Raw genomic sequence first — 20,992 nt, forward strand, 5'->3', positions numbered from 1 at the left:
GAAGTTGCGGTTATGGCCTAAGTTATGACGTAGATCTGATGCGGAAGTATAATCCATGTGTAACTCAAATGAGTGCAGAAGAGCACACATTGGTTTCAGCAGCAGAAGACCACACCACATGCCAATCCTGTCAGCTAAGATGCGAAAACTAAGACTGCAAATTTACACCGGCTCACTGAAACTAGACAATAGAAGATGTGAAAAACATTGCCTGGTACAATGAGTACTGATTTCTGCTGCATTATTCAGATGGTAGGGTAAGAATTTGGAGTAAATAGCATGAACGCATTGAACGAATCTGCCTTGTGTCAACTGTTCAGGCTGCTGGTGACGCGGTAATGGTGTGGTGAAAATTTTCTTGGCTCACTTTAGGTTCCATAGTTCTAGCTGAGCATTGTGTAAACACCACAGGCTTACCCCTTTATGACTGCAGTTTATCCATCGTCTAATGGCTGCTTTGGGCCATGTCACAAAGCTCAAATCATCTCAAAGTGCTTTCTTGAACATGGCAAGAGTTCACTGTACTCAAATGGCCTCCACAGTGACCAGATCTCTATTCAGTAGAGCACATTTAGGATGTGATGAAACAGGAGATTCAGATCATGGATGTGCAACCAACAGATTTGCAGCAAGTCCAACCCAGTAGCAGCATACAGAGCCTAATAAATTGTCTGATGAGTGTATAGACCACGGTGTATTAATGAAATATCTCAAATTTCTGAAAGTCTTATCCTCTGTCAAACATTAATTATTGCAGCGAGATTGTTCTAACAAAAGAACATTACAGACAAAACACCTACATAAACTCATTTATATTCTGCCAAGCTGATAACCCGCATAAGAGAGAAACATGTGCAGCCAAGCACAATCAAGAGCAATGCAAGTTAAAGGAATAGCACGCAGACGAAACAGAACAGTTCAAATTATTTATTTGAAGTACAAATATGATGATACCAGGTCAAAGGGACAATTAAATGTTCTTCCAGTCTTTTAAATAAGTTGCCACAAGAAGAGGTGCAAAGCCAGTGAGCATAAAGTGAAGATGTCTTTGTTCAGGGCTGCTGGAGCCAAGTTTCTTCCTGTGGAAGAAGGAGAACAGAATACATCATGAACAAAAACACAAATCTTATTCAGTGCTTATCAGAAACAAGTATCATGCAGAGTGGCTTTAACAGACTAAATATGGGGGAGGTTATCAGTTGTATTGTTTCTAAAGACACCCGCCTCTCAGCTCCAGCAGAACATCTCCTTCGTATTGAGCTAATCCAACAGCATGTCTCTGTTCCTTGTCCAGCTCTGCCCACTGCTCCTCAGTGACAGCCCACGCCTGCTCCACACTCAACCATGACAACTGAACTGCACTAAACACCACCTGTCAGGCGCACACCCAACACAAAAAAATATATATTTTTCATTTCCAGGAATGCAGACATTACATGGCATCAGGTTTTCTTTGATTTGACATTTCTCAGTTATTTCCAGAGTTGCACATTTTTATGGCGAGTTCAGTAATTTGTATATAAATAAAATGTTATATTATGTGTATTACAGCAAAAAAAACTATCCTGTTCTGTTTATCTGTCCAATTAAAAATCACAGACAAACCCTTTTGAGGCCCACTGTAATTTAGTGCATTATTTATGATATTTACTTATTTAATATTCATTTGATGAAAATCACAAGCTTAAAAAAATGTTTTTCATCATTTTCAAAAAGATAAAAGAGAATGACTGAATATGTAGTCATGTGAAAAAGAGAGAGCTCTTGGCTATGCATGTCCTTAAAATGATTGTCTCAGATACATAGATGTCTCCAGCTGTAAGCAAGGAAATCACTGCCCACCTGCTCTGCAGACCTTCTGTTTGCAGAGGGCACTCAATCAGAAGAGAGCTGACTTAAAGGGAAATGACCTAAGACTGCTTGCTTCACCAAGGGCCAGAATAAAAAACATAAGGATTATTTTAATCTGTGAATCATGCAAAGCTACTCTACTGGATCTAAGAATAAAATTATGGAGCTAAAAATCGGCTTTAAAACAAGTGATGAAACTCACTGCCATCTTTTTTGGTGATATCAGGGCGATAGCTTCAGGGGTGATTCCCCCCACTTGTTCTTGTAGCAGGGCTGACAGCACCATGTCTGGCAGGCCCGCTGGACATAGAGGGAGAGAGAGAGAGAGGAGCGCTATAGTGAGATAATTAATGTTTCTCATGTCACATCACAGGAGGAGTGTAGAGAAACATTTCCTCTTACTTCCGAGCCTGTACCCTCAGGGATACTTTTAATTGTACCTATCCATCCAAGAGCTGTCATTTCCTCTTTAAAAAGAAACAATTTTTAAAAAAGTTAATCAAAAAGAGTTTACACCCAAGGGATATTATGCTCTACTATACCTGCCAACGTCCCAATTTCAGTGAAAACTTCTGGTCCCCAAGTATTAACTGGACCAAAGGCCTGTGGTCTGGACAAACAGCTTGTCAATGCCTCCATCTGCTGCTCTGTGCATGGCAGGGATGTCTCCCGCAGGAACACAACAGCCATACTGCAGTTTGGGGGGAAAGATTCAAGATTTTATTCCTCCTTTAAGATTAGAAAACGTTTTCACTGGCTTTGTTTTGCTCAGTATCGTGCTCCCGCCTGCTGTTGGTTAGCATCTGCTAGCAGGTTCATGTGATATCAGCTCTTTTATTCATAAAACCACAGCAGATAGTTTTGTTTTGCAGCAGGAGGGAGTTTCATTATGAGCTATTACTTTGACAGATTGTGAGAGTAGCATTATTTGACAGATATTTTTTTCCCCCATCATGTCAAACTAAGCTGATAGCTATGTTTGACATCTGTCAGTTTGTGATTGTTCCCGTACATATGCTGGATAATTTGTTTATAAAGTTGGATCGCTGTGTTTCCTCCTTCTTGCTTTTACATGTTTCTGTTGTAGCTAGAGCTAGAGCTAAGTGCATGTAGTGTGGGTAAGCAATTTATATCACTGACCTGAAGTTGTAGGGGCTCAGTTTTTTTATCTCAGAGGGATGCAGACCACAGATCAGATGGCCAAACGCTGCCAGATCAACAACTGTTAACTGCTCCACTTTAAGTTTGCGTTTCCGCAGCACATTCAAAATCACTGCTCTCATCTGAAAAGTCAGACAGGAACCACAAATTTTCATATTAATACACTCAAGTTTTGATTCTGCAACTTATTTTCATAAATTTGGGGGTCAAATTCAAAGGAAAAGCCTTCAACAATGCAGTCAGTGAATCTTATGCACTGGGTATGCTGACATGGTCTGCATACCCATGGTGTGAGTGACTATCTTTATCCCATAATGAAATAAATGATCCTGGTGGCAGACACTAAATCATTTGAAGACTTTGCAAAAGACATGAATCGGGCAATAGAGCCCAGAGTCTCTACATCTGAACCCATTTGCATCCCTATGGGAGATTTGGACTTTATTTTCAAACTTCAAAACACAGAAGAACCCGGTTCAAACCCTTCTTTAAAACTTCACATGCTTATAGATTCAGTGCCAACAGTTTAGGCTGGTTTTACTTTAATTTGTCACCCATCTGTTTTAGAGAATAAATTAATAAATAATTTTTTAAAATAGCTCACCTTTTTAGGGCTCCAGTCTGTCAGTGTGCCCAGATGTGCCAAAACACCTGGATTAGAGAGTTTAGTGTCTTGCAGGTCCTTCTCTCGCATTTCAGTCACCAGTGAGCCCAGCTCCAGCACCTGATCTTCACTCAGCTCTCTCACTGGACTCAACAACTGGATTGAATGGGGGTTTTTTTAGCTAAGACACAACAGTCTATTTTTTTTCCTCTATATCTCACAATTATTTTAATTCTTTAGCACCTCTTATAGATTTTTGATCACACTTTTGGAACATATATTGCTACCACTTTTGTTTTAGATCCACCTCATGGGGTCAAAATCTAAACATGAAGGAGAGACAGAAGAGTCCCGCTCTGACAGACCCTGAAGCAATCTTAAGGGATGATATATACAGAGAAATATAAAGAGGAGGACAATTTGAGTGCTGTGGGGGATGGTCCTGTAAGTGGAGTTTAACTGACCTGTCTGAGTTTCACCCACAGTGACCGGCGCTGCTCTGAGCTCAGCAAAGAATCCTGACCAAACACCTCTACGCACTGTTTCAGCTCCTCCTGTGACATTCGGCTGAGCTGAGTGGATGTCCAAGCTGAAGGATATGTCCCTCTAATGTCTGCACAGCTTGGAACCGGCACTGCTCAAGAAAGAAAAAACCCACACATGCGGATTCAGTGAAAAGATGCTAAAAGGTGGCATTTATATGTTCTGGTTAACAGAGCTATGTAAAATGCGTTAAACAGAGCATGCACTTAAAGAAACATTTACTGAACTTTTTGCCCTCCGGCTCCGTGCTTTCACAATGCCCCGAATGAGGCTCTGAGTCTGCTGTCTCTGGCGATGCTGGTCAATACACTGGGTAATGCACACGCCACCAGTAATGCTGTCTTCCCAGCGCCTTTGACCCACCAGGACCTGCTCCACAGTGTCTTTATTCAGCACTGACTGTACAGCAGAAACCCTTATTATGAATTCCTGCAGGTCAAAATCTCTCCAAGAAAGCCAGTGAAAGTAAAATAAATGTAGTTATTTGAATGATTTTTGCTGCTTACCAGTGGAATGGAGTTAATCTGCTTCGTTGAGAGAGCAAACACCAGTCGACCCAAATGTTCTACATCTCCAATTTGCCACTTGGATGGCTCTCTGGAAAACAAGAATAAGTATTCATTACTGCTGCTTAAAGTGGGAAATCTCTTATTATCCTGGGTTGTGGAGCCGGGGTTTTATTAGTTCTTTGAAATTTAGGAGTTGTGTTTATTGTCTGGGATTTGATTTATATTCTTTTTTTAGAGTTTCGGGGTCTTAGTGATGTTTATCAAGTAAGTCTGTAAGTCTGTTCCTCTCATGTTCTGAGTATGTGTTCTGTTAGTATGTTTTGTTAGCTTAATGTTCCTGTCTCTGCATCCACAGAGGTTCAGTTATTATTTCTTACTTCCTGTTTTATTTTGTAAGTCGCTCTCTCCCTGCACTTTAATCATAATTAGTTTCATCTACATGTTGTTTCTCCAGCTGTGACTCTAGCCCTCAGTGTGTGTTTGAGTATATATAGTCCTGTCATTCCTTGGTTCTTCGTCTCAGTGTCTTTTTAACCAGTTATCAAGCCCTGTGTGATTCTCTTTGTGCCTTTGTGGATTTTGTATTGCTGTGTGGGACTTCTACACCCAGCCTCATTAAACGGCTGACAGTTGTTAAATCTTGCTCGTCTCCTGAGTTTACATTTGGGTCCTAATCCTCCGAATTGTGACAATCCACGTGTTAGTGCAGGAGCAGTGCTGGGATTTCCCAAATGGGCTTGTATTTTACACCATTATTCTACTCTCCACAAATGGATGTGGATTGTGTCTGAAAGACAAAGTTTGCAGGTCAGTGTAAGACGATTAGTATATTTTACTGTATTTTGGACCAAGAAGCTTTGTTTTGCAAATTGTTAAAAGTTGAGGCCACATAATGAGACCACTCATTTCATTTCACTCGGAATAATCCTCAGCTTGACAGACTGCAGACTGTATTTAACCATTAGTTATTATCTGTCTCTGTTTCTCTTCCACAGTGTCTTTTGTCTTGTCCCCCTCCCCTGCCCCCCAGCTATGTGTAACAGATGGCTGCACCTCCCTGAACCTGGTTCTGCTGGAGGTGTCTTCCTGTTAAAAGGGAGTTTTTCCTTCCCGCTGTCACCATGCGCTTGCTTAGAGGGCGTCGTCTCTGTATTAATGTAGGGTCGCTATAACACCACTTCAGGCGACTCTCGTTGTGATTTAGTGCTCTATGAACGAAACTGAATTGAATTGGAGGTGGTATTTTGTAACAGGTTATTATTGTATGTACTGGTTTCAGGGTCACTTGAGATCAGTTGGGGCTAAAATGTACAAAAATGATTCAGACAACCAAGCTGGTGCATTATTTGTGTGTGAAATATCCGATTTGCTACAGCACTGGGCAGCAGCACTATTGCGGTCCAGATTGAACTATCACATAAATTGTCTGTACGATATCTGTCTGTACATCGTACAGATATTTATGAGACTAGTGCCCAGTTACTTGCGATAGGTTAGGAGAAGAGAAAAGATGGAGTGAAACTAAAAGAGAGTGTGCTGATCCTGCAGTCGTGACCTTTATGTCAGTATATTTCAACTTATAAAAGATATGATAAATTTAAAAAATGATGTGGTGGGCTTGATTTCTTTACATATATTTTTACAGGCTTACATTTCATGACTTCCACAGTGCTGTTTGATATATTTTCGATTTAAGTTTTTCATGGTGTGACCTTTTTTTTCTAATTAATTCATTTTTCGGTGCTTATGCTGCTTGTTTGTGTAAATCCAAAATAATAATAATAACAATATTTAAATTCTTATCTTGAGGTGTTAAAACTCCTACACATGTGTTGCTTTACCCAAACAGTTCTTTCTGGGTGAGCAGAGCACTGATATCCCTCAGAGCCTCTTTAGGAAGGCAGAAATTTCTCATCTCCTCCAGCCGCAGAGCCACCGCTCGTCTGTCCACCAGAGCCAAACTGTCCCTGTCTAAGAAAGGCAGCAAAGGTCCGAGGGTATCCAGAGCGGTGCCATCAATCTGCCCCTCAGACAGAGAAGAGCCCTGCGGAGCACGACATACAGAGAGAGACGTCCCGGATTACCAGGATTTCACACTGAAATGACTTCACTTGTGTGAAAAGCTGCTGAGAGGATAAAGGCGGGTTATGTTCTGAAGCACTTTCTCCATCTGTTTTTCTCTAAATACTACAACCGCCTGCTTGAAAAGCCTGAACACACAAATGTTCTTTCTGCAAAATTAATGAGTTAAAACAAATCAAATACGCGACACACAAACACTAACTGAAGCCCTGATTTAACTCATCGAGAAAATGCTCTTCTTCTTTTCGGTTTGCTCTGAATTCTCATTATAATGGTTTAGAATTTTATTACTTTGGGAATTTGCAGAATTTGGTATTTGAGCTTGATAAAGTTTACTTCCTACAGCAACAGAGAGTCTAAAATGTGCTAAAACATGTGTTAACTTGTGCCCATCTTGCATGATAAGCTGTTATTTTGGGTGTTTTACCAGCTCAGTTAAGGCCTTCTCGGCTAAATTGGTCTGTTTATAATGTGGCAGTCTGAGAAAATCAGCAAACTGTGCTTGAACGTGGTCCAAAATGGCTCTGAGGGATGTATTAGAGAGTCTCTCTATCATGGTCACCCTGGAAAAGAGCAGAGCATGGGTGTAAATGCAGTCACCCGAGAGAAACAGTAAAACATTTATTCAGAAAAAAAGAGTAAAATACAAATATAAGGAGGTGATATTTACGGCAATGTTGCAGAAAACGCAGAACTCAAAATATTGAGGTCGAGTTTAGGTTGTCTTCTCAGTTCCTCTATGATACATTTTCGCTGGTGGCATATCTGAACTTGTTAGTACAGGGAAAAAATGCATTTTCATGGAAACATAAATTTTTATGGCTCACATTCCTCACCAGAGCAGGTCTTGTGCCTCCAGGCAGCTCACTAACAAACTGAAGCAGCTCTACAAAATCTGTATCATTGGTCCAGAGCTTCAGAAAGTCACAGCTCATTCCACCAGCGATATGACCCAGATCTCTATGAGTGAGAAAGAAGTCATTATTTAGACTGTCTTCTAAGCGGATGTCTGACTGAAAATGAAACTTCAGATGTTTCTGTTGTGTTTTTATTTTAGCTTGCAATCAAAATATTAAATGAATTATTAAATCAGTGCTTTGGCTGGGGTGAAACCTACCTCACTGACTTGCTGGTAATGTTTAGAAATTCATGGATCTTACTGAATAGAAACTGAGTCTGTAAAGAAAAGGAACAGCATGAGTCAGCATTTTGACTGTGCGTTTCTTTAAAATCAAGAAAGAAACTCAAACCAGTTTCCAGATATTACAATAAGGCAAGTTTTTTTTAGCCCCAACAGGAAAATAAAAATCAATTCCCTAAACGGTGATGAACAATTGGTCCCTTATATACTTTAGTATTGCCATTTGTACACATAACATAATTTATGGACATCTATAGTTTGACTTCTTTACATGTGTGAATTGGATGGGTTGTTACAGACGTTTGCTGAAAATGTCACATCAATAGAACCTCTAGAAATATACTTAGAAAATTGGTGTTCAATTTTTATTTTAGCCACTCTATATGCACACACACTGGTTGGAGGATATTTATCAGCAGACGCTGGTTAACCAGAGATATCATCTGTATATTGTACAATATGAAAATCATATTGCAGGTTAGTTCAGAAATAGTGTCATCACGTTGTTTAACCAGAAACGTGACTTCAGCTCAGTTGCCATTCTATCCTTTTTTTTCCATGTAGCACGTCATAATAGAAGGAGACTGTATATGACACTCAGTCCTTCACGATAGTTTCCTCCTTCATGTGAGACTGACTAATATGAGCACAGATGCTCTGCCTCCTGTTGATGGTATTTTTCTCCACTACAGCTAAGGGCAACTGTAAACATGGCAAAGTAAAAGAGAAATTATGCTACCAGCTTAGAGGAAATGTGAATTGGAGCAAACAGCCAGCAGTATGTGTAGAACAGTCAAGATTTTATCACTGTAGATTCACTTTAATCTGTAGAGTGATCCTCATAATAAACCAGCATAAACAACCTGGCATCAGCCCCAGAAATCATAAATGTCTCTATACTATATATATGCAGCAGTATTGGTTTTAGGTGAAATTTAAGATCACTTTGACAAGTGTTTAATTCATAATGCTCATATAAACATTTAGTACTGTTTTTAAGAGGAAATTTAAGGTTTAACACTGACCCAATGATCAGTCCAATTACTGCACATATCAGGGAAGATAATGAGAGAAAAGGAACTTCATTTGTTTGACTGAAGTCTTGTTGGGCTGAGAATAGGTGGTGAAAGCAGGCTAAAACAATTTTGGCTGTGACAAAACCCCTTTAAGGTAGCCAATTATTAATTCATGCTGTACTCCTCCACATCATTGTACAACATCCAAACTAATTAGCTTGATGGCAGCTGATGTGAATGGAGTATTAATATCCTGAAAGGGCCTCCTGAAGCATATCCTATGAGTTGCAGATTAATGGGGGCGAAAACTGAAGCTGCTAACAGTTTCTTCTTTTGTAAAAGAGCTATTGTTGTTATATGAATGTGATGTTAAACAGCACGCAAAAAAAGGGATTAAAGTAAAAGGGTGCACCTGGTGTGGCGACCAGTCTATGTCCCTGTACACGCTGATGCTTCTTGAAATGATTTCAGCACTCATGGTCTGCATCAGCTCCCTCAGAGGGACAAATGGTAAAAGACAGTTTAGCTGCAGAGTGGTGTTCCTTGTGTCTCTGTGCAGAGCCTGCTGAAACAGAACCACAATAAGAAATGTGAATTTATGCTTTATTGAATCTAATTTGTCACAACCTGCTCAAATGTCTTTTTTACTCAATGCAGCACCAGAGGGGAAATAATAAACCATAAGATTAGAAAAGTGAGAAGAAGCAGAGGAGAAGAAACAAAGCTCCGTCACCTCCTGCATTGCATTGTATAGCATGGCTCTATGGCCAGGCTTAAGCTCAGTTAGCAATGTTCTCCAGCACTGGCAGTGGACAGCTTCACTGATCTCAGCCCACTGGAGGTCTCTGAGCACAGCAGGGGAGAGACCGGAGTGTAACGGCTTCAGTCGGCACAGTTTTTCCATGGTGAGCTGGCGGGAGGAGAAAAACTCAGAGGTGAGAGTGCAGCTGGACGGAATTCAGCACAAATATTTTTAAAATTTTCACTTACGTTGGTGTCCTTCAAAATCTTGGATAACATTTTAAATGCCTGCAAAGAGCATTAAAAAATAAGTCTGCCAACAAGACACCCACATTTTAAGAAAGTTCACACAGGACACATATTTCATCTCTGTTTATTCCCTGCTTTTCATTAGTTATATGCAAATTAATAGTAGACTTACATTTATGCCAAAAATCCCTGGCATTACATATTTCAGTAAAGGTTAGCATTTCATTTCTCTGAAAAGGGGGGGTCCACTGCTACACGCTTCACATCACCTTATAAAAACAACTAGAAGTTGTCCTGACAAATCGGAAACTTTGTCGAAATGCAACTCAAATTTATACATTTACAGTGACACTTGGGGAGGAAGAAGATAAGCATGACAAGAGAAATAATTCCCTGCTGACCTGTGCTGGGGAATATGTGTGTAATCCTGGCTGTGACAGGACTTCCAGCAGTTGATCTGAGGGGAGTGACAGCAGAAAAGAAGCTCCCAACTGGGGAAGCAGACCACTGAGAGCAGACAGCTCCAGAGGAGCCATGCTGCTGACATTCAGGGTCTGAACTGCTGGTATTAACCAAGAAGACAGCTATTCATAAGACACAGTGAAACAGAGTTAGTCAGACATGCCATGAAAACATACTTGAGACTGTAACCTGAAGTTGTCCCATGCCCCTCACCCTGCCACCGGCACTGACAAAGCCCTTGGATATGCACTGAGACAGCTGCTGCCAGAGAGCAGAGGCTACAGCAGAGTCCTGAAGATATGAGCCCAAGTCGGATGGATCCATGTAGCACGCAAGGACTCCTAATCTGCAAAAGGCACTCATTCACTTTTCTGATCACTTGATTTAACATTAAGTTCAATGGCATAATGCTTTTTGTAATAGACTTCAAAATGAAGGGTTCAATTATGAAATAAATCACAGCTAAATACAGAGATCCTTACAGAATGAATAAACTACAGCACAATAAAGATAACATATGTTGCATTGCGTCTGATTAAAATGAGATTCACTATTGTTATTAATCATCATCAGCTTGACTTTCTGGGAAAAAAGAAAATTGCTGTGGGCCCTCTAAGCTACAACTATGGACCCCAGATTCATGTTAACTTCCTTTGCAAAAACAATACCAAAGAAATATTATTGTGCAAAAGTCTTTAAACATACCTAATTTCTTTACAGTTGGCACAGGAAATTGGAAATAGGGGCATCAGTTTATTTAAGCATGCTTCAGTCATGTTGACTGCTTCAGTCTGGGGAGGCCAATCCATGACTGATAGTGATCCATTGTGTGTTTTTTTCCATTTGCTTTTACTGAACTAACAGTGTGTATGGGATTGTTGTCATTCTGGAAAAAAAAAATAACAATAACATTTAAAAATGCCAATCAGATGCTTTCTATATGCTATTTGATGGTGGATAAAAATTAGATGTTAGTTTTTATATTTCCATCAGTTTTGACAGGATCTTCATCACCACTGGCTGGAACGCAGCCCAAACCATGACAGAGCCTCCACCGTGTTTTACAGATGGCTTCAGACTATCTCTCCTAACCTCCTCTGTACATAGTGATGAGGATTTCAACATGTTGCCACTCATTTTCAGTCCAGTCCTTGAGGCATACCTCTGCCTTTTCTCCCTTTTTCCCTTTTCTTAAGAATGGCAGTCACCCTTCCACTGAGTCTAATTCTGATGAGGTTTCGGTGAACAGCAGACGGATCAGCTGACGGACCATGCTTGTCAAACTGTATTATCTTTTGTTTTCTTCAAAGATTCAACTACAAAATGGGAATAAATTATATGTTTTTGCAGCACCTAAACAGGTATATCTGAGTGACTCACAGGCTGGTGTTAAGTGGTTGATCACATACAGAACTGGTCTGAAAATGAGTGAAAAAGCAGCCAATGTCCAAAGAAAAAGAAAAACTATTGCTCTATTGGTCTAGACTACTCAGAAATTTTGAAAGAAAGTCTGACTCCTCGGAAGCAAAATTTAAAGAAATGGTGGCTCAAGACTTTTGCACAATACTCTAGACATGGATAAGTTTGGATAAGTTTAAGGTATCTGGATCCCACCTCATTATGTTGTCACCAGTCACATTTATCTTCCTACTGAAGAGGGTCCGCAGCACATGGCGCCCCCTTACTCCATCCAGACTGCCATTGCCAAGTAACTCCACCAAAGGAGCAAGCTGACCGAGAGGATTACAATGACGAAAAAAGCATGCAGAGTGAAAAGAAAGTTTCATGGTGGTAAAGTAGGTCTTTAATAGTGGCGGTGGAGAACACTTTTCTCTAAAACCTCACATACGTGTTGGTATTGGTTGGTGTATGGAAGCATTTATTCATGTAGGTATTCATTAATGAAAAGAGATAAAGTCATGTAAGAATATGTCAATCAGAGAAATGCCCTCAAACCTGCTGTGATGTCAGCTGCTGAAAATGACTGACTGGGAGGTAAGGCAGAAGTGGGAGGATGGAGCTGAGAAAGTATGGTGGCCATGTAGGGACATCACCCACCACGCTAGACTGCAGGAGTCTTTTTACAAAGGCCTTTTTCTGCAGGGACTTCATCCCCGAGCTGTGGTCACGGATGGCTGTCAATCTGAAGAGCATTGCAGAAGCTGTTAGTGTCACATTGAGAAGTTTTACATTAACTATGACCACGTTTGGCCCACAACTCACACGCTGTCATTGACGATGAGGGAGGCTGGGAAGCTCATTATGTCAGAGACAGACATAAAGGGAATGAACTGAGAAAGGTCCACAAACAGCTCTGGGGTCACTCGCGGGAACTTGTGGATGAAAGCTGCTGTCATTGTTTCCATGGCCTGCAACTCTTTTTGAGAGGCCTGACAGAGAAAACAAAACGCCGGACAGGAATGGACGTGGATTCAATTTGGCACTCTTTAACTATGCATGGACCATGACGTGAATCCAAATAAAGCAGAAGCAACACAGTGCAACCTACTGTAATAACCACCAATCAAAAGAAATGCATATGAAAGAAAACACATTACAATTCTTCTCCATCTCCTTACTCTGTGATGAATGGTTTTACTGAGTGAAATCAACAAGGGCTCATTTATGTGTATTTATCCAGCTAATTAGCTTCTTACACAGAGGAAGCTTTAGTAATAAACATATTTAAGTACAAAAAGTTGAAGAACAAACCTGGCTGGTTTCAACCTGAAGCTGATCCCAGCTTCGATGCATGTGGGAGAGAAATCTCTTGACTGCATCCTTCTCAGCCGACATCACTAGAGTACGAATGCTGTCTCTTGGCATCTGGAGGTACTCCTGGTGGGCGATTCAGTTGAATGTAACTCTCAGTGTGTCTATGTGTGAGGTGTTATATGTGGGTAAATCTGCACACGCTCAGTACCTGCAGCAGAACCTTGAGAGCAGATGAGTTGTCATCACGCTGGATGAGGTCCCAGAGGACAGGCTGATGTAACAGGAGTAACAGGTTATTTACTTATTGTGTGTCTGTTAAACAAATATGTCTGTTAGTAACTGCATCTTACACTGAAGCAGCTCAGCAGGTCCTCCTTTAGTGTGGCATTCTGCTCTCTGCGTAGGAACACTCCCACAGTGTGGAGTACGCTCGTGGAGGCTTCCGGCCGCAGTGCGGACCAGGATGTGTTGTCGATGAGACTGGAGAGGAGAATAGCCTGACCCAGACCCTGCCTTGCCTCTCTTTCTCCCTCGTCCAGCCCCGAAGAGAGACCCACCATAAAATCTAAGACTCGCAGCACATATCCCAGCGCCACTAAAAAACCCTCACGCTCTCCCATCTCGACCTCACACACGCTCAGCTTGTGCAGGACATCCATCAGCAGTGGTGCCGGGTCCACGCACAGCTGTGATGTGTCAAAGTCATAAGGTGCTGGAAGCATGTCAAAAAACCTCTGGAGGAAGCACTTCCTGTCTTCCTGTTCAGCCAGCAGATCAGCACAGATATCAGCAAACTGAGGGTTTGTTCTTAAAAGCTGATAGTAGAGTGTGGCATTCAGACAAATGTACTCTCTCAGTCCACGTGTCTGCACACAGAGCTCCAGGAGGGTGAAGTTAGTGAAATGTTGCACAGGCCACTCTCTGTACTGACAAGTCTTCAAAGTGGTGTCATCATGGGAGACATTGTGTATTTTGGAACAGTATGCTGCAGCCCACCTCCCCTCTGGCAAGGACTGGTGCGAGTCAGTGCCACACAGAGATGAGATCAGGACTGAGTTGTTGGGTAGAAAGCAGTGTCTGAAAGCCTGAGCACTGAGAGACCTGCCGCCCAACTGAGCCAGACAGTTCTCACTGAGTCCTGTATTCCACATTGACTCATCTGAAAGCTGCACACACAGCTCATCTATGCTCGTCTGGTTAAAAAAATGATAGTCCTTTGTCACTGCAGCCTGAAACAGCACAAAATAAATTAGTCAACCCACAGAATATTCAGTTCTTTATTAAGAATCTTGTTTTGACTTAACTCTGGAAACAAAAGATTTAATTGCACATAAACAACAAATATTAAATGTATTAATTAAACAAACGATATTAACAAAAGTTTGTATTCTAACTGTGAAAACCATTAGGACACCCAACCCCCTAATAGCTAGTGTTACCCCCTTTGTTAGAAATAGCATCAGTGATGCTTCTTGTAGCCGTCCATCAGTCTCTGACATGGTCTGAGGAAGGTTTCCTCCAATCCAGCAGAATTCCTTCAGCTGTGAGATTTTTGAGGAATTATTTGCATGTACAGCCCATTATCCCAGAAGTCCTAGTCTTTGTTCTCTCTGGCCTCTCCCATGCAAATTAAACATGTGCAGTCTGATTTCTGATTGTAGAGGCATGCATTTTACATCAGAAGTTGCAACAGCCTGAAGACATTGTTTTGGAGACTTCTTTTAGCATCTTGCACTCTGCTCTCGGGGTGAACTTGCTCAGACAGCCAGACCTGTGTCAATGTCCTCCACTTGTAGACTATTTTTGGGAAGGAATCGCTGACCTCAAATTCTTTTGAGATCTTTCCAAATCCCTTCCCAAACTCATAAGCTGCTGCAATCTTCTATCTGAAGACCTGAGACAGCTCTTTTGATCTCATGATAGTGTTCACTCTCACTTCAATGGTCAGGAGCACACCAAACTCAGCGTCTTAGGTTTAAACAGGGCAAGCCTCCTTTAAAATGCTGAGTAAGGATGTTTTAATCATGTGCGACTGATGTGATTCGCCTGTGAGCGAATCCTTGGCCATTTTTAATGTGAATTAATGCAGCGGTGTCCTAACTCAAGTATTGCATTTTACATTAAAATGTGTTTTCTTCAGTTATAATTGTTTCGTTTTATCATTTGAACCTCCCACTATTGTTAAAATGAATATTAAATTTCCATATGACCAAACATGCTTGCAGGCTTTCACAGCATGTCCTAATTTTTTCACATGACTGTATGCTAAGATTTTAAAAAAAAGGCAACCAAAACTCAAATTTGTATTCCTTGCTAAGCTGAATTCCAAGAAGACACTTGTGCTCACTCATCTAAAAAGTAATCCATTACCTGATGTGCTCTCTGCAGCCAGAAAGATGAGTTGGCACACACTGTATTGTTAAATTCATGGGCAAAGAACTCGCTGCAGACATGGACCCAGAGGAAGTCCTCCTCTGCAGCAGACAGGTACCAGGCTGCATCAGAGCACGTAGCATGCAGGTCGAGCTCCATCTGATCCATTGCAGGGTTAACTGACCCATTCTCACCTTCAAACAGTTTACAATAGAGGAATACAGTGAAGTTAGAGACGCCGGTCAAGCCTGGGATGGATTCATTACATGCGGCCTCCAGGATTTCTGTAGAGGTGGAGTACTCCATCTCCTTCTGCTGACCGGTGCTCTCTTTAGTCTCTGTTTGTGACTGGCTGTTAAGTGCAGTTAATGGTTCAATGTGAAGCTTTATGTTGGAGGCTTTACGTGCAGCGGGAGTGGCTTTTGGGGTTGACTGAGCTGGTGATTTTGGTGATCTTGGCTCATCTCCTTCAGTGGAAGGGCAGGACAGGAATGGGAGGGAGCTCGGGAGGCCCCGGGAGCTTACACCCAAAGCTTGAGTGTTCCACATCACGTTGTGCCTTATTCCCCTACAAATCCACAGACAGAACAATGTCTGTTTTGTTTTGCTAGATATTTAATGCAAAATATATCAAATTAAATCAAAAACGTAGTCATTTATATTTCTAATATATCTTACCATAAGATGAGCTGTCGTAGGTCGCCTTCAAGAAGACCGATAAGAAAGGAAATATTATTTGGAAATCAAAGTGAATAAGCAGAGGAAAAGCAGCTGGAAGCTTCTGCAGTACACAACCATGGATGATGTAACACTGCAGCTCGGCTAACAATGCCCAACATATAAAGTTACTGACATCAATGGGAGGATTAACAGATGCCCTCACTGGCCAGGATGATTATAGCGTTTTTAAAGCAGTGTCATTCACTGTCACCGTCCTCTCCCTGGGGGGTTTCTCTGGGTTAAAATTGTTTTCTGAACGAGCACTTTTTATGGAAACTACAGGAAGAGGGTGTGTGACCTTATTTAATTATGAAATTATGAAAAGATTCTGATGTTAGTTTGTGTTTAAATGCAAAAAACAAAGATTTCTAACCACATCAGATAAATTTAACTCCTGTTTTTTATTTCTTCTAATTGTGAGAACAACTTTAGACCAAATCTCATATAAATACTCACCAGCGGAGCACCGGCTCCGGGTTTTGGGCTGTGGCATATCCACCAGGCTGCTGACGTCATCAAGCAGCGCCATTGTGACTCTTGATACTTTCTCCCTCAGGTTGCCATAGACAGAACTGCCCACCCTGTGCAGGAGGCCCCTCCTCAGCCCATCCAAACTCTGCACGAGAGCTAAATTTTTCTGTGCCAAATTGCCTCCTCGCTCGCCTCCACCCGAACGTGACAAAGCCTGCAGCAGCAAGCTTTGCATGGAGTTTGCCTCCGTCTCGGTGGCTACCATTTCATCCACGGATGCATTTCCGTACAACCCATTCTGTCTCATGGCCTCAGGGGGCAAGCTGAAGGGCTTTAAACGTCCGAATGCATTCGAGCCCTTGCTGTGTTCAGCAGCTTCCCCTGCTGGGTGCAAACTAACCACAGGCTTCCAGCTGCGTGTTTCTAGGAACTGCAGCAGCTGCTGAAGCCAGCTGACACTAAAGGCACAGTCAGTGCGACCCTTCAGTGCACAGATGAAGCTTTGTAGGCCTGCACTGGCCTGACCGTAGGTCCCGCTGACGAGAGCCTGAAGAGCAGCTTCCAGCACAGCACTCGCTGTCCTCCAGTTTTGAGCTATGAAAGTCAAGAAGGGCCTGTGAGACTGACGCTCTGATAGAGTGATGAGGCTCTGCAGCAGGCCTAGGAGCCAGTCCCAGTGTGGGCTACCTCTGAGGGACAGAAACCAGTCCTGCACTCTAACGCTGGGCCGGGGTGGTACCCGGCCGTTCCACTGATTCTGGGCAGCGTTTCCTTCAGACTGCAGGAAATAATGCAGCACTTTCTCCCAAAGCTGCTCCTCGTCTGGCTCTGCCGGCTCCTCCTCCAACTCAGCACCCATCTCCTGAAGGTACATGGAGATGTTGTAGAGGAAGCCAGAGAGACGATGTCTGTTAATTGGCTTGTTTAAAGAAGGCATATTCCTGCTGGGAAGTAGACCAAGCGTTTTTAAGCCCCCCACGATATTCCTCATCCAAGTGGGCACAGACTGATCCTTGGTGTTTGTCTCAGTGGGAGCTCTCTGTGGATTTGCACCACCTCCTTTACTCCACTCTGAAATGATCTCCTTCAGAATGGCGTATTTCTGGTCTTCCTTGCCACCTCCTATAAAATAGCATCAGAGATTGTGTAATAAACAGATAGTAACCAAATACATAAAAAAGTGGATTTGGTAGCATGTTTTGGTGGCCTACTCACCTGTCTTCTCAGGTGCTCCTTGTCTGAGTAAAACAGCACAAACTATGATGCTTGTGAATTTAAGAGCAGCCACCTCCGACCCTTTCATAGCCATCTTCATCTCGTGCCAGCCCACACCGCGACTCGTTGGTGTCACATGTTGCTCTATAGACTGAGTCTGCTATTGATTTCACAAAACCCTCATTGAAATGCTTTTTCATTTTAGGTGATGGGGTTGGACTTAAGGAGTAAAGTGTCTCAGTGGAAAGGGGATATTAAACCTTAATGCCTGGCTACCACATCACCTTACCATCATGGCTGCTAAAACAAGTATCAGTAATGTAATTAAGTCTTACAAATGTTGGGGCTGAAAATTTAAAGGGTCCACATTTTACACTGAATGGATATCTAAAGACTGTTAAACAGGATTCTTATATTCACACTTCAGTACATCCTTAGAATACCAGGATACATCTGTTTCATTAAAACTATGCTTTTGAATGATAATTATACTAAAGACAAAAAGAAGAGAACTTATTTTCTGAACTTACCGCAGTTCCTATGCGTTCATGCCTGTAAGTATCCTCTGAAGTGTTTGTCTAACACCTCCTCACACTGAGCCGCTCTGCACTGACCTCTTCCTGAGTGCCACTCTCTATTTCACCATCGCTTGGACTTTCTCTACCTTTCACTCTCCTTCCCCACCCCTCCCCCCAGTGTCCTCTATCACTCTGTTATTTTAACTATTTGTGGCACCTGTTTTTTTCTTTGTCTCTGGGGTTCAGATTGATGCTTGGATTAGTATTTCATGGTGTTAGTTGTGTGGATTGTTTTTTTGTGTGTGTCTTCATTTGACTGTGCAGATAATGGGCATGGCAAAGTGGTTACTTTGAAATAAGGCATCACATGTCTCAGTCTTGTTGGTCATCACTAGTGCATACCCATGTTTTAGGTGCTCCCAGTATATTTTGAAGCACCTCGAGGCTACAGGAAGGTCACAGCATTCAGCAAGGTGCTCAAAGAACATGAAAATCTGGATCATGTTAATCACACCCAGGATATCTATCCCCTGACTGTCCCATGTCCCCCTGCTGCTTAATTCTCCATTGAGCTGAGACTCATCTTGTGACACAGGGTTTGTTGGGGGTGTAGTCTTACCAGCAGTGCCAGACCAGCAGGACTGTGCAGGCTGTCAGTGTTTGGACACATTTATCCCTCAGTCAGGCAAACTTACAATTGAGCCCTGTGCAAGGGGACGGGAGCAGGCTCCCCAGAGTCAGACCACTGTCTGCAGGCGCTGAAACCCTAGAGGGTTGAGTGAAAGGACCATCCCCTCCCTCCACTTGCTTTAGCTGTATGATACTGTGGCCTGCACCGGGACAATAACTTCCTCCTGTATTATTGATGCAGCGGGGAACAGCGATCACTCAGCGCAGCGGGGCTCGATTCACCACGGGAATAGGCAATGAGAAACTGGATCTGTCACATACGTTCCTCCTCTCTCTGCTGGAAACTCAGTCATGGCGGAGGGAAATCATCTGATGAAAGTTGCAGTTGAGATTGGAATATTTGATTTGAGTCAACTTTTTGACCTCATATTCCTACATGAGGCCAAAAGCTTGCAATTAGTCAAAATATAAAAGTAATATATTTAAATTGCAGCTTGAGTGAGAGATATTGTTTTGTTTGATTGTTTTTGCTGTTTTCTGTGTCTTAAAATGGTGAGAACAAGCAGCAACATCCAGGAAAGAGAAACAATGGACCTGTGTTGTGCCAAAAAGTGGTTTTGAGTTATTTACCAGATTTTTAAACTGTTGTAAATGAGTTGTTGGCCTATAATTAGTCTAAAATATGCCAAATGAATGACATCAAGTACTTTTGAACCAGAAAGAACATTTCTGTCACAAGGCAGAAGCAACAATCAGTTTTTAGCAAACTGTTTTTTTATACTTTATTTATCAAGGTATAGTACTTTGTGCTTGTTTGATCTTGTTTGATCTAAAATATGGTTACACAAGTTCAAAAAATATGCAAAAAAAACCCCCAAAACATATACACGTTTTACACTTATCCATTTCAGGGTCATGGGGCCTATCTCAGCTGTCTTGGTGTGAGTGCGGAACAACATGGACACTATCCACTCACTCTCACACCCTCACCCTATAGACAATTTTGAAACAGCAGTTATGTAAAAAAAGAAGCACTGGGACAGTGGGGGGAAAAAAAACAAGAAAGAACATGTGAACTTCATAGAGGGGCTGAGGTCAACCAGGAGGTGCAATCCCAGAAACGTCTTGCTGTGAAGCAACGTTGTAGCGTTAACCACTGAATGATTGTACAAAACACTTTAATGCAGGAAACAATGGAAAGAATTTTAACAATTTTAATGAACAACTTCAAGATATGGTAACAAAATCTGCGGCAAGTTCAGGAATAAAAGTTGAATAATGTTCAAGGGAAGGTCACAGGTCAGCAATCTAATGGTCAAGTCTCGTTACACAGGATAGAGTTCAGCTACTCCAGCATTCTTGAACTGCTCAGTTTTCGGCAGGGTTCTCGTTCAGAAAGACTGACGTTGATTCACATAAGAATTCCCTGTTGCCCACGGGTCTAGACTTATGTGAGTATTCCTCAGTAAAGCCAGAGGGGAACAGGCAGGAAAAACCAGGAGCTAGTGTTACAGAGTATAGCATGGTGGAAAAGGATGGAGAGAATCCCCCACTAAGCTTTTGGGTTGGCATTTCTTTAGATTTTGTTTTGTATTAATTGCATGCTTTGGTGTTTTTTTTGTGTTTGATGTGAGGTGTGGGCCACACCCATGTGGGAGTGGAGATTCTACTCTAGTCCAGCTGCCAGCTATTTGGAGTTGAATACAGGGAGCAGCTGATTGGGGAGGATTGGAGGCCTTCTCTATAAAGGGGAGAGGAAACAGGAAGTAGGGGTTGTCGTTGTTTTTTTAGTAGGACACTGGTGAAGCAGGGAAGCCTCGAAGATCCAGGATGAAGTGTGCACATTTTAATGGAAAAGATTTTTAACCTGGCCTGGTTTTGCTTTTAAAATAAACTGAGGATGTTGGAGGGAGGACTCATTCTTATTGGGATGTGAGTGGATGTGCTGGAAGGCAGGAAAACAAACACTGGACTGGAGACTCTCTGATCCC

General features: G+C 42.0%; 1 protein-coding gene across 1 annotated transcript; it reads right to left on the reverse strand.

Annotated features, from left to right (window-relative positions):
- Nucleotides 1-990: 990 nt before the first annotated feature.
- On the reverse strand, nucleotides 991-17,953 carry LOC146639657 (stereocilin). Its single transcript, XM_085354399.1, has 29 exons — nucleotides 17,854-17,953; nucleotides 16,624-17,760; nucleotides 16,126-16,150; nucleotides 15,445-16,015; nucleotides 13,425-14,303; nucleotides 13,283-13,345; nucleotides 13,072-13,197; nucleotides 12,583-12,749; nucleotides 12,316-12,502; nucleotides 11,974-12,089; nucleotides 10,573-10,705; nucleotides 10,299-10,481; nucleotides 9,898-9,936; nucleotides 9,641-9,817; nucleotides 9,320-9,469; nucleotides 7,868-7,926; nucleotides 7,587-7,710; nucleotides 7,421-7,503; nucleotides 7,178-7,313; nucleotides 6,510-6,712; nucleotides 4,666-4,756; nucleotides 4,387-4,558; nucleotides 4,081-4,250; nucleotides 3,617-3,772; nucleotides 2,992-3,134; nucleotides 2,394-2,542; nucleotides 2,054-2,151; nucleotides 1,225-1,372; nucleotides 991-1,079 (listed from the first exon to the last, which is right to left on the reverse strand). Exons 1-29 carry the CDS (start codon nucleotides 17,951-17,953, stop codon nucleotides 991-993), a joined length of 5,874 nt encoding a protein of 1,957 aa, XP_085210525.1.
- Nucleotides 17,954-20,992: the final 3,039 nt, after the last annotated feature.

Source organism: Diplotaxodon limnothrissa, linkage group LG1 (genome assembly GCF_057381915.1).
Source record: "Diplotaxodon limnothrissa isolate DT_005_m linkage group LG1, D_limnothrissa_male_GT1.1, whole genome shotgun sequence".
In the NCBI taxonomy this organism is placed as follows: domain Eukaryota; kingdom Metazoa; phylum Chordata; class Actinopteri; order Cichliformes; family Cichlidae; genus Diplotaxodon; species Diplotaxodon limnothrissa.

Bases quoted from the DNA above. Each gene is read 5' to 3' on its own strand.
- LOC146639657 (XM_085354399.1), bottom strand. From the start codon at position 17,953: ATGAAGATGGCTATGAAAGGGTCGGAGGTGGCTGCTCTTAAATTCACA. The intron at 13,198-13,282 runs GTACTGAGCGTG...ATCGCCCACCAG, and splicing joins CTCTCAAGGTTCTGCTGCAG to GAGTACCTCCAGATGCCAAG. The intron at 2,152-2,393 runs GTATAGTAGAGC...CTCTATGTCCAG, and splicing joins TGAAATTGGGACGTTGGCAG to CGGGCCTGCCAGACATGGTG.